The sequence below is a fragment of the Mya arenaria genome, chromosome 6, assembly GCF_026914265.1.
Source record: "Mya arenaria isolate MELC-2E11 chromosome 6, ASM2691426v1".
Lineage (NCBI taxonomy): Eukaryota > Metazoa > Mollusca > Bivalvia > Myida > Myidae > Mya > Mya arenaria.
The window spans coordinates 24,651,425-24,664,542 of NC_069127.1; the positions used below are offsets into that span (position 1 = coordinate 24,651,425).

A 13,118-nucleotide genomic window follows, 5' to 3' on the forward strand; every position below is an offset into this window, starting at 1 on the left:
TAATGTTGTAATAACTTGTTTCACAATCGTTGTAAAATAAATATGTTTAAACTAATATTGCTAACACTTACCTGTATCGCAGACTCGATCGGTGCTGCCATCTGTCACATTCATCGCAGGTGATGGCCTGTTGCAGCGGCCTCACAACCTTATCGCACACAATACACAAATCCGAATCAGACATTACAAATATTATCAAAAGTCCAAAACCCAAAACATTAAGAAATAAAAGACACTTATTCAATCACACTCACACGTCTTTGAAAGTCTTTTTCACACCTTCAATACCAACAGTTTGCCTGGCAAAGAATGCATTGATCAAAGACAATTTTTCTTTGAAGTTTTTATTATATTTGATTTATATAATACAGTTTTAACAAAGTATGTTCTATTATTTTTTTTTTAATTTTATATTCAAGATAAGGGTTTAGATTTTAATGCTTTTTTGCAATCTTATCAATATATTTCATGAATGTCTATTTGTGACTTTACAGATCTCATGTACAACGTCTTTTGAAATACAATTTGAAAATTCATATGTTTTTTCTTTATATTAAATAAAAAATAAAATAAAAAAGTAAGGGGCCGAAATTTCTGTGTTGAAATTCAGTAAGGGGCCGAAACGTCTCGAGTCAATTAAATTAAGGGGACGAAATGGCAGGGTCGAAACGTCTTAGGGGGCCGATTTGGTAGTAGGCCGATTTGGTAAGGGGCCGATTTGTCTCGCCCCCCATCATAAGGTCTACATGCAACTTCCATAAGAACGCGCTACAATAAATGTCAATATGTACATTACCACGGACCTATAAATCACATATAAAGGTTTATAGGTTCGTGACACTACTGTGTAAAATGTGTGTCTTTAATGCACAGTATGTGTGTTTAAAAATACTCAACCTTGCATCTATAATTATGTAATTTCCGTAAAAAACCGCATGTCATGTGTAACATTTTCATTTCGGTTTTCGTAAAGCAAAGTTATAACAATTTTGAAATTTTACACTTATTAGCGTTCAAAGGTAATGTTTCTGCATGCGAAAATCCTGGGACCATTAAACCAATTCCCAGGAAAATCTAAGCACAAAACGTAAATGTACCGCCATTGAAAAGTCCTTTTTATAATATAAATGTATTGTGTAGTATACAATTAGTATTGCCGTTGACGTCATTTGCTTTTCTATCTTGATTTATTCATTTGACGTCATTTATAATAACGTCGTTTCCAAGACAAAATGACATTCACTTTTAAAATGCGATAGCAAGTTTAATATACACCGATCAATCACACATTACTGTGTAGCTGAAACAAAAAAAATCAAAAGAGAGGACTTCGGGTACGTGAACCATGATCAATGCTAGCTTCATGCATATTTAATATAAATCCTTTTACCATCAATTATATAAACCAAATACACTATTGACAAAAAAACTTGAGCACTAGACTACACGTGCACACGCAATCAAACTCGTGCACGTAATCAAACTCAAGTGTATTTGTTTCATTGCACTTAAACAACTGTGTTAAATTTGTGCGGAGTTCTTTGCGAAACATACTTCACAATCAGGGTGGTTGTCGAAGGTTCAAATTAAACGATATAAAGAAATTCAAAGGGAAGTGTTTATTTAGATATAATGATGTAATTGAAAAATTGAATATGATATGGAAACTACATGTACAGGCTCTGGTCAAGAGGCTGGTGACATTTTTGCTTCAAAGTGTGTAATCAAATTTAGTTATTTATCTGGTATTAAGCATAGCGTAATCAACGCTTTTCGGCAAATAGGGATCTTCCGCCCTATTTTCAATAGCGTAATCAACGCTTTTCGGCAAATAGGGATCTTCCGCCCTATTTACAATAGCGTAATCAACGCTTTTCGGCAAATAGGGATCTTCCGCCCTATTTTCAATAGCGTAATCAACGCTTTTCGGCAAATAGGGATCTTCCGCCCTATGTTCAATAGCGTAATCAACGCTTTTCGGCAAATAGGGATCTTCCGCCCTATGTTCAATAGCGTAACCAACGCTTTTCGGCAAATAGGGATCTTCCGCCCTATGTTCAATAGCGTAACCAACGTTTTTCGGCAAATAGGGACCTTCCGCCCTATGTTCAATAGCGTAACCAACGCTTTTCGGCAAATAGGGACCTTCCGCCCTATTTTCGAAAGCGTAACCAACGCTTTTCGGCAAATAAGTATCTTCCGCCCTATTTTCGAAAGCGTAACCAACGCTTTTCGGCAAATAGGGATCTTCCGCCCTATTTTCAATAGCGTAACCAACGCTTTTCGGCAAATAGGGATCTTCCGCCCTATTTTTAATAGCGTAACCAACGCTTTTCGGCAAATAGGGATCTTCCGCCCTATTTTCAATAGCGTAACCAACGCTTTTCGGCAAATAGGGACCTTCCGCCCTATTTTCAATAGCGTAACCAACGCTTTTCAGCAAAGGACATATCTTCCGCCGCATTTTCAATAGCGTTACTAACGCTTTTCAGCAAAAGAAGATCTTCTGTCACATTTTCAATAGATTTACTAATGCCTGGGAGTAGGATTAAATTGATTGATTTGTTATTGGTTCCAGCTTACGCTGGTCGCCAAAACAATTATCTTCGGTCATATTTGTAAATATAGTATCTAAGAACCATAGTCCGTCCATTTGAACTCATTAATTATGGCTCTTTCGATATAGTCAATGGCTGACCCTATATATACATGAACATACGATCGTGTCACAAATCCGTGCACTGAGAATAACACGAGTTAATTCATTCTTAAGCCTGCTATTGAATTGAAATATTTTCTTATACGTTTCTAAGGCTTTTTCAGAGTAAGTACAGTAAGAGACTGTGGTTCGATTGTTCAGAACTTTGTTATTTTAGTTAACAATGTTGAAACTTCATCGTTGTTAACATTCAAATTGTTACTTCTCTGGACGTTTAATGGATACACTTATGATCTGCTGTATTTCTAACAAGATTTGAGGCATGTGTTTCAGCTGTACTTATTTATAATTAAATATGTAAGCGATGTTTTATTTTATGTTTAAATGTTAACAGAGATGTCGTTCATCGCGTTGTTAACTTTAACAAATTTTTGAATAATCAGCCCATAAATTCAATTTTTGTTTTGTCATAGAACCAGTGAAATGTATCATCAATTTCACAATATTTTATTTACTGCAAACATGAAGGAATTTTAAATACGGTACCTAGTATTTTTTAATTGATCAATACACTTTTATGCTCATTTTGAACAGAGAGCACTGCGCCCACCGCGTGGGGAGTGACGGATCCAGGTTGGCCCTACGCCTACCGCAAGGGGAGTGACGGAAACAGGTCGGCCCTGCGCCCACCGCGTGGGGAGTGACGGATTCAGGTTGGGCCAACGCCCGCCGTGTGGGGAGTGACGGGCACAGGTTGATCCTACGCCTACCGCGTGGGAAGTAACGGATTCAGGTCGGCCCTGCGCTCATCCGAAGGGGTGGGTGGTGGGTGGTGGATTCTTTTTTTAATTATGTATGTTTTTACCAACTATAAACTACCATAAAATAAAAAATAAATCTGCAAGTAACTCCTATTTATAGTATGACATGTTTATACAATGGCCCGATTATTCAGAACTTTGTTAAAGTTAACAACCTGATTAACGACATTGTTGTTAACTTTTATAGATGAACTATTTGTGTGATGAGATGTGCTCATATATTTAAATAAAACAAGTACGCCTGAAACAGTTGTCTCACCTCTTGTTAGGAACACTGCAAATCATAAGTGTATCTGTTAAGCTTACAGAGCAATATTGATTTGAAATTTAACAACGATGACGTTAATAACGTTATTAACTCTATAGAGGATCTGACATGAGTTGTCATTTAATACCAATTTTTATTAAACGAGTTCAGGAAAACTGTTAGTTAGCGAGCCTTTGGCGAGCTTACTAACAGTTTTTCTGGACGAGTTTAATAAAAATTGGTATTAAATGACAACGAGTGTCAGATTCTTTTTATCACATGCTTTTTCCGGTATAAAATGGCAAAAAAACCTACCTGTTTCACCTGCGAGGCTGATGAGCCGAATATCACCAAGTGTTGTCATTTCCCGCGCTACATACATTGCAGGAATGTAGTACCAGGATTTATTTAAAACAGCATATATACCCGATCGTTTTAATTCCGTTTATTTAAGAATGCATTCTCAGATGATATCCAGTAAAAATCACACTTTAAACACTTAAATTTTAACGAAATCTTTCTTTCTGTTATACCGTAAGTGAACATAAACATCATGACGTCATCTAGTAGATGTGACGTCATAATGTTTGTGTTCATTTTCGGTTAAAATAAACTAAATTTTGGACGCTTTTAAATTTGCGTTTTCAAGATATCAAGACGACATACTTTGTTATCCTCTTAATATTTACAAAGAAATTCAACTACTCTAACCAAACAAATATTTATTATAGAAATAAAATAAGAATTGAAGGTTTGGTATACAGGAATATTACCAATTAGCAGTTCCTTTTTGCCAATTAACTTTTTATATAAATGGGGAGGGATATATTTTCTGACCAATAGATGAAGAGCAATGTTATATTACACATGTGTAATATAAAAAAATACGTGATGGTTATATTAAACCGGAAACAAGGTGTAGCATGTGATAAAACAAAGTTCTGAACAATCGGCCCATTATAATTCATGTTTATATTTCATGTGGTGGTTGGTAGATTCTTTTTAATGTATTTTTGAACCAACTATAAATTAATTACTGGCATTAGAGAGTATTTAGTAAATACGAATTCACTTAAGAATGAATGATACCATAAACTATAAAAAAAAAACTGCAGGTAACTCTTTTTTACAGAATGACATACGTGTTTATGCAATATAATATATTTCTTGTCTATATTTCATGTTTAAACTCTCTGCCTTTGTCAAACTTGTTACCTCCTAACGATTTATTGGTGTAGTTTGTCAATAACAAACGTTATACTTGCTAACCTCCACACTAGTTTATACGTAATTTCAGTTCAACCAAAAGTTGAGTCAGGCAATTAGCTGTTTACATTCATATGGGATCATTTGGATTTGATTTGCTGTTGGTTTATACGTAATTTCGGTACAACCAAAAGTAGAGTCAGGCAATTAACTGTTAATGGTCATTTGCGATCATTTGGGTGCAAGTTGCTGTTAAAAGCAGTAAATACAACGATACTTAGTGCGCAATAATCGATCGCATAATGAATTAATGAGTGAATGAATCTACGAACGAAAGGGCGGACGGGCGGCTGGACTTACATACGGACGGGTGAACGAATATAATTTATTTCTGGTAAGAATACAAAGCTTTTTATAACTTATGAGTTCGTACAACGCAGTAACAATTACATTTATTTTAAATCCTCGGGATTCGAAAGAACACGAAGCAATTAGAATAAAAAAGAAAACGCGCATCAAGTTATTTCCTATACATGAGACTGGATGGATATTGTTGAAGTGTCATTAACATTTTCCCACTTCAAATCATTCATTTATTATATCATTATTTTGATTAATTTTGGGTGCCGTTGCGGCGTTTTCATGGAACACCTTTATGAATATTTTCAACTTTATTTTCATCAGATTAATTCATATGCTTTTCTTCACTTCGATTTTATATTCTTGCTTATTTTCATATATTTGGTATGTAAAATTTTTGTTTATTTTATTAGAAAAAAAAATGCATATGTTCATTAAGTTGAACATGTTCACTAAAATGCTTAATCAATACGGCCCACGCCGCGTTTTCATTAAAATGAACTAGAATAATAATGTTATCTTATAACATTTACATTTTGGATTCAATTTTATTTTGTCACACAGATGTGGTCAACATCTGACTCTGACCCTCCGATCACGCGTGCATGCCAAGGGTTACAGTCTGAAAAGCAGCGACTAGAGCGGAAATGACGTCAAGTTCGTCCCAGCCGTACCGGGTGCACCCTCACCCCGAGAACCCCCTGGGGGTGCGGCTTGCGAGTGCGGGAATCGGGGCTTGTATTGCAGACCTTGTAACATATCCGCTGGACATGGCCAAAGTCAGGCTGCAGGTAAAGTTCTAGGCTATATTTATATTGCATCATACATTATAACCCCCATTTGTTGAATCCAGAATTAGAATTGTCTATTCCAAGTCTTAATTATTACTATCTAAAAGGACCGGGGGACGTAATTGAAATATATACAAGCATCATACTAGTCATAATACACGGTCAATATTTAATAACCGGAGCAACAGTACTCGGTCGATATATAAAAACATAGACACAACAAACGGTCAATATATAATAACCGGAGTTACAGTACTCGTTCGATATATAATATAAATAAAAAGCGTTGACAATATACACGGTCAATATATTAATTATTTTGGTACAGTACAAGACCACTTTATTAAAACTGTAGAACAGATATACGGTCACAATATAAAAACCGCAGCCAAAGTTCTCGGTCTCTCAGTTAAAAACGGTTGTCACAGAACAATGTCACTGTAAAAAACGAAGGGAAAAGTACGGTCACTGTATAAAAAGAGTTGTTACGATTGGTTTGCGTCGTCGAGATGATACATTAGATGTTAAATAATCGTACCATAAGAAGCTTTTTACTATGTATGGGTATCTTTGAGATCTTTGGCACTGATATTATACAATCTACAAAAAGTATATAACATATAGCCATTCGGTTACCAGTACAAACTGGTTTGAACAGCCGGTTTGTAAATATTGAATACCCTTTGTTTTTTTAAATACTATTACTATGGGCAGAAATATTGTATGGCAGATATATCATACTCATTAAAAATAACGATATACAGTCGAAACCTGTTATCGCGATGTTCTGGCAATGTCGAACTTTTTTCGATTTCTTTTAGTAAAGTTATAAACTTTTTCTATTTCGGTTATACGGAATGTTCGTTATCTCTATTTATTTCCCAAGATCCCGATGACTTGTCTTCGAGACTTCGACATACCGAGTTTCGATTGAATATGAAGATATATAGGAAAATAAAGTTGGTCACTTTATTTTATAGTCCGTTTATGACATACCGCCCTATTATAATGAAAACCGACGGCACTGAGATACTCCTGAGGAGATAGTTGTAATGAAAGCATTTATTATTACCTCTTTACTTTTTTTAAATATGTTTCAATAAATAGTGTTTACCGTATAAACATTTTTTTTTATCAAACTAAAACTGGAATAGCAGAAATAGTGAAATAACGTTACATTTCTATTTTAATTGTAAATATTTTAGCTTATGGTGGTAACTCGATTGACTCGGTTTCTATGTAAAAATTGTTGATTGGTAGATAGGATGTTTTCTTCTCGGTTGTTGTTTTTGGGGGTATAATTGTTTTCCTTTTTATTGATATAAATGAAAAGTATGTTATTTCCATGGCAATTTAGCTTGGGTTGACTTCCGTCAGCATAAAGTTATGGTTAGAAACAATAGAAACTGTTAGCTAAAGTTATTTAGCCAAATAAGAACGCGAGGATATCCGAATATGCAAATTAAGCACCATCGAAACGTTTTCAGATCCGGAACTCCCCCATGCCGCGCCTCCTGCCGGACAATATGGAACTGCTTGTCAACGGAGACTGTGTGCGGAGGTCGGTGCTACTTCCGGCGCCTGAAGGAATGCTCGGAACACTGGCGGCTATCGCCCGGAAGGATGGTTTCCGGGCCGTGTACGCGGGTTTGACGGCCGGGCTGCAGAGACAGCTTTGTTTTTCAACTATCCGCATTGGCCTTTATGACGACGTAAAACGGAAGTACCAAACATTGTTTGGACAAGGTATATCTTTTGGTCGATTATAAACGTAATGATAAAAAACACTATTGAAATAGGAGAACTCAAAGCAACAGGACTATTTAGAAATTAATATGCAAACTCTAGCACTCAAACTACTTGATATATTTTTCAAAGGATTTATATGTGGTAATATATTTTATTTAAGTTTATTATCTTTCCTTATTTAGAACACCACATTTAGATCCACTTGTACAGTACAACATGGACATTGCTTCTATTGCCATATCTCAATGATAATACCAAATATACTAGCTCTGTTAAATTGTTCAGTAACTAATAAATCATTAGCACCGATATATAACAGACTTAGAAACAATGTCGTTTATAGAGTCATATTTTTTTTCTTGGACTTTTTTCGCATAGACGATAAATAACTTTCCAAACGAAAAATAGCTGGCAACAACAACATAGCATCAAGTCAAGTGAATTTAAGTCAAGTCAATATTTGTTTTTTGTCGGATATCATGTAACATTTAAAATATTAGCTATATATTGTATAGTTTTTTTCCGACCGATTCCATAATTCCCGTGTTAGTTAATGACTAAACTTCCCCTATATGCAGACAAGAACGTCACTCCCCCAGTTTACATCCGTATTATGGCGGGCCTGTCGACTGGAGCGCTCTCCGTGACGGTGGCCCAGCCGACGGAAGTGGTGAAGATCCGGATGCAGGCTGCGGGCGCACGGGGTGGGGCTGCGTACACCGGTGGGGTCCTCCAAGCGTACCGTAATATCGCCCGGACGGAGGGGCTTCGAGGGCTCTGGAGAGGTGAGGAGGGAGTTCATAAGAGGGGGGGGGATGTTTTACTCCAAGATCATTGTTTAGATGAACCAGTACGTGGTATTTTGTCAACTGCAGCATGTACTGGTTACACATTCACTCTCTATGAGTTCGAACATTGCTTTACGACTATCTGCCATTTTGTTGACCATTGCAATTGCCAACTTTTGGGAAATCCTATGCCTCGAAAGCTCCTATACAGTTATATTGGAGAAAATAATAAAAAAACATGATGCGACCAATTTGGGATTACGCAGATCGATGACTGACAGCATATTACCCCCCACCCCCCCCCCCTTCGGTTTATATTACAAATTCGGGGGTTTTGGTGTGACAAAAACTTCGACCTGTCATAATTTCATCACGCAACTGCGTATTTGTGAACAGTCTGATTTTATGATTCTATTATATGTTGATTTTACATTTTATTTGATCAAACTACATTATACATTTGCATTTAATTATAAATAGGATACTTGCCGAACGTCACCCGAAACAGCGTGACGGGCGTATCCGAGCTCGTCACCTATGACGTCATCAAAGAAATGATAATCCAGCGTCATTGGATGACGGATAACTTCCCGTGCCACGTAGTGAGCGGATTCAGCGCTGGGTTTGTGGCCACGGTTGTAGCCTCTCCAGTCGACGTCGTGAAGACGCGCTACATGAGCGCCTCTCCCGGGGAGTTCCGTGGCGTCATCCACTGCGCCACCTCTCTCGTGCAGGAATGTGGCCATGGTGCTCTCTACAAAGGGTTGGTTTGCTTTATTTTTTATGACTTGCCATGAAATTATGTCATTATGTTTCTCGTGTAGCAAAACAACACCACCACCAACAACAACAACAACAGCAATTACAACAACAACAACACTTCTAGTGATCTGATTATAGTGACACTTATTCATTTAAATTTTAAAGTAACCTGGCAAATGATAAGTAAAGTGTTAGAGTTATGGAAGTCACTCACTCCCACCCTCTGCAATTATTAATACATATTTCATAATAAGGTCTTTAACAAGACTATACATAAATTATGATGTTATACTTTATATAAAGAACAAGGCTACATTAAGATATAGGGCCACTGAGCAAGAGGGGGGAGGGGGCGGCTCGGGGATTTTCTGTGCATGTATTCATCACAGAATGTTATATCATATTCACGATTTTGTAAATGGAAGTCAACTGTAGGTTATGTTTGCTTGTTTTCTTATGGAATCCGAATCCATTTCGCGCGGTGGAAAAAAAACGGACCAGTATTCGGCGTATCAAAGGTGGGGTGTGGGGTGGGTGACTAATGAGAACCGTGTAAACCTTAAGAAATGAATACCACGTACCCAAAACTGCGGGTTTCCAACCATTTTTTTTCTATGAACTGTGTAACTTGCATCGAAAATGCTATGAAGTCAAGTGCTTGGGCGGGTCCAGAATTTGACGTGAGATGGGCGTAACTTGCGGGCGTAACCTTTTATCTTGCACCCTCTTTTGGAACCGAAACGTATTTGGTGTAAAGCGTTAACGGGGATTTGGGGGTATGCCGTCAAGAAATTTAAAAAAAATTCTAGGCCGGAATGGTGCATTTTGGGCATATTTTATTTATTTTTTTCCACCTATATATATTGAAGTAAAAAGTAAACTTCAATCCCCTAGTGACGTATATGCACTTTATATTTGCTTTCCCATATTTCAGATTCGTTCCATCATTTATAAGATTTGGGACCTGGAACATTCTGACCTTCGTGTTCTATGAGCAACTGCAGAGAGGATTCACTTCTGGAATTCTCCTTGTACAGAACAATCATCACTCAGCCTAGTCTTTCCGATTTGATACCGTACTGATAAAGTTGAGAAGTTTGGACACTTTATGAAGCGTTCATCAATAAATTCCTTTGAACTGAACCAAAACCAGTAAATCGGAACTCCTCGGTCATTTTCCATCGAAAACGCCATTGGATGTATATGGACGGTTTACAATGTCAGAAATTTATACAGTTTAACTTCGCTGCAAGTAAATCAGTAGTAATTTCAATTTAGCAGTTAAACTTCATGACTTAATTTACTCTAGGGAATCTTAACTATTTATGCAATTATACACTGCACTGAAAATCAATTTGAACTTAGTAATACAAAATACACGTTAAAACACTACTATTTAGATTTAATCAATACTATTAAATTAATTATTTATTTTTTTACAAACTACTTCAACTGATGTCCCGGCTTACATCCAATGTTGTTTTCAATGGAAAACGGCCGAAGAGTTCCGATTGCAAAACCACTGTGTTTGTACCACGATTTGGTAAAACATGTCTTATGGCAACGTTATAGACATACATGATGTATGTCTGACTCAGGACAATGGTCGTTGTACTAATCCTTGGACGTCGCACAGTTTTCATGATACTTCCATTAACTACCATCCGTGCTTTCTATACATGCAATCTCTATATATTATGATTATTGTACATTCTCTAGCATTAAATATAACATTATAATTTCATTGGTGATGAGCTATTTGTTCGTCTGTTTTTGAAAATAGAATGAGGTATTATCAAAGTCTTGGTGTCGTCATCGTTGGAGTTTTCAGTGATGTTGTAAACAGAAGCTTTAATCTTGGCCATAACTCGAAACCCTTCCAAACATTCGGAACTCCTCGGGCATTTTTATCGAAAACAACCTCGGTTGTATTTGGACGGTTTACATACTCAAAAAGCGGTACGTTTAAGTCCGCTGCAAATAGATCGCGTAGTTATCCTATTTAGCAGTTAAAATTTATGACTTAACTCTTGGGAATCTTAATTATGTTTGCAATAAAACACTTCACTGGCAATCAATTTAAACTGAGATCAATATATACAACTCTTAAACACTACATTTAATTAATGATATTATTCAAAAATTTACGAACTACTTCAACTGTTGTACCGGCATACACCCGACGTTGTTTTTGAAAAAAATGGCCGAGGAGCTCCGAATGCCTTCCAAAATGCAATGGAACCTTCTTAGCCAATGTGCACATACAGTCGAAACCCGAAGTTCGATAACCTAGGGACCGGAAAAAAAACGTCGAGCCAAGCATATATCAAGCCAAAAGGTAAAAAAAATCGGTCCTTTACATCAAGTTTGAGCCAACAAGGAAATCGAGCCAAGCGAATTCGAGCCGACGGGGTTCGACCATTTAAAGCAACGTACATTACCCAGGCTTTAATACGTGTCATGGCATTCTCCTTGTTGGACTAAGGAAAATAACAGACGGCTCTCTTGTTTTCCCCTTATTACAGCCAGTACTAGCCAAAATGGTAAGGTAATGTCAATTTGAGTAGGGTAAAAAGCTCTTTTTACAAAAAAGGAATGAAATACCCAAATGTTATGATTTTTTCTTGATTCAACGTCGAATGGTAAATAGGGCAATATATACTTATTTTATAAGCATCAACTCAGATACCAAAGTAAGTACGTTAAGTTGCATGTATAGCATTCCGCCTAGCCCGAAGACCGCTCGGCTGGCGACTCCAGGTAGCCCCAGAGAAAGAAGTCGCACGGGTTGAGATCAGGACTGTATGCGGGCCAAGAAATTCCTCACTGTTTGACGCCTGGGTATTGCTGTCACCCTGTCGTCGAATGATTTGTGTAGAAAATATAATGCCTCATTAGATGTGTGTGCAGTAGCACCATCTTGCATGAGCCAGTTGTTCTGTTTATTTTGCGTTTGTTTTTGAAGTGCAGGGGAAATGGGTCTTAGAAGGGACAAATACTGTTTAGAATTCACTGTATCGTTAAACACGTATGGAACAATAATTCATTTGATGACATGGAACACCAAACTGTTACCTTTCCACTGTATTATTACTTCTCGGTGAAGCAATGCAGCGGTTCGTTGACCCAGAACGTCATATCCTGATTACATGCATGACCAGACAAAAGTGTGACTCGTCGCTAAACCATACATACAAATGCACGTGAACAGGTAAATATGTTTAAAAAAGAACGAGGCTAATACACAATAAGTTTTGGTCATTTCTAATACGACTGGAGCAATGAAATAGAACATACTTTATAATTTAGATATTTACCATGCAAAACTTGCTTTTATTTGAAATTGTTGTTAAATTGTTTGTCGCTTGTCAATGTATGGTACGTCGCAGTGCTAGAACATAAATGATAAAGTGCAGTGAACGTTTCCCCGTATAACCAAATTATATTGTCGTCGTCTCTTTCAGACTGTTAATGTTAAGTAACCTTGTGGATCAAAATACAGTATAAATAACCAAAATCCATTGGGTATGTTTTTCATAGTGAAATTGTTCACTTATAATTATTATAAGTGTATATCATTAGAATGTTATATACCACCTGTATGTTAAACCCCTAATACGCATTAATAGTTAAAGTGACACTCTTATTCAAAATCAATTCATACACATGCATAACAAACATCAATTTTGACGGATAAACCTTTAACTACTTACTAAAAAATGCATTTATCGAAAA

General features: G+C 36.7%; 1 protein-coding gene across 1 annotated transcript; it reads left to right on the forward strand.

The window, feature by feature from the left end:
• The first annotated feature begins 5,070 nt into the window (after positions 1-5,070).
• LOC128238932 (mitochondrial uncoupling protein 3-like) lies at positions 5,071-11,109 on the forward strand. Its single transcript, XM_052955267.1, has 6 exons — positions 5,071-5,327; positions 5,858-6,084; positions 7,572-7,830; positions 8,412-8,618; positions 9,102-9,384; positions 10,318-11,109. The coding sequence occupies exons 2-6, from the start codon at positions 5,941-5,943 to the stop codon at positions 10,439-10,441; spliced, it is 1,017 nt and encodes a 338-aa protein (XP_052811227.1). The 5' UTR covers positions 5,071-5,327; positions 5,858-5,940; the 3' UTR covers positions 10,442-11,109.
• Positions 11,110-13,118: the final 2,009 nt, after the last annotated feature.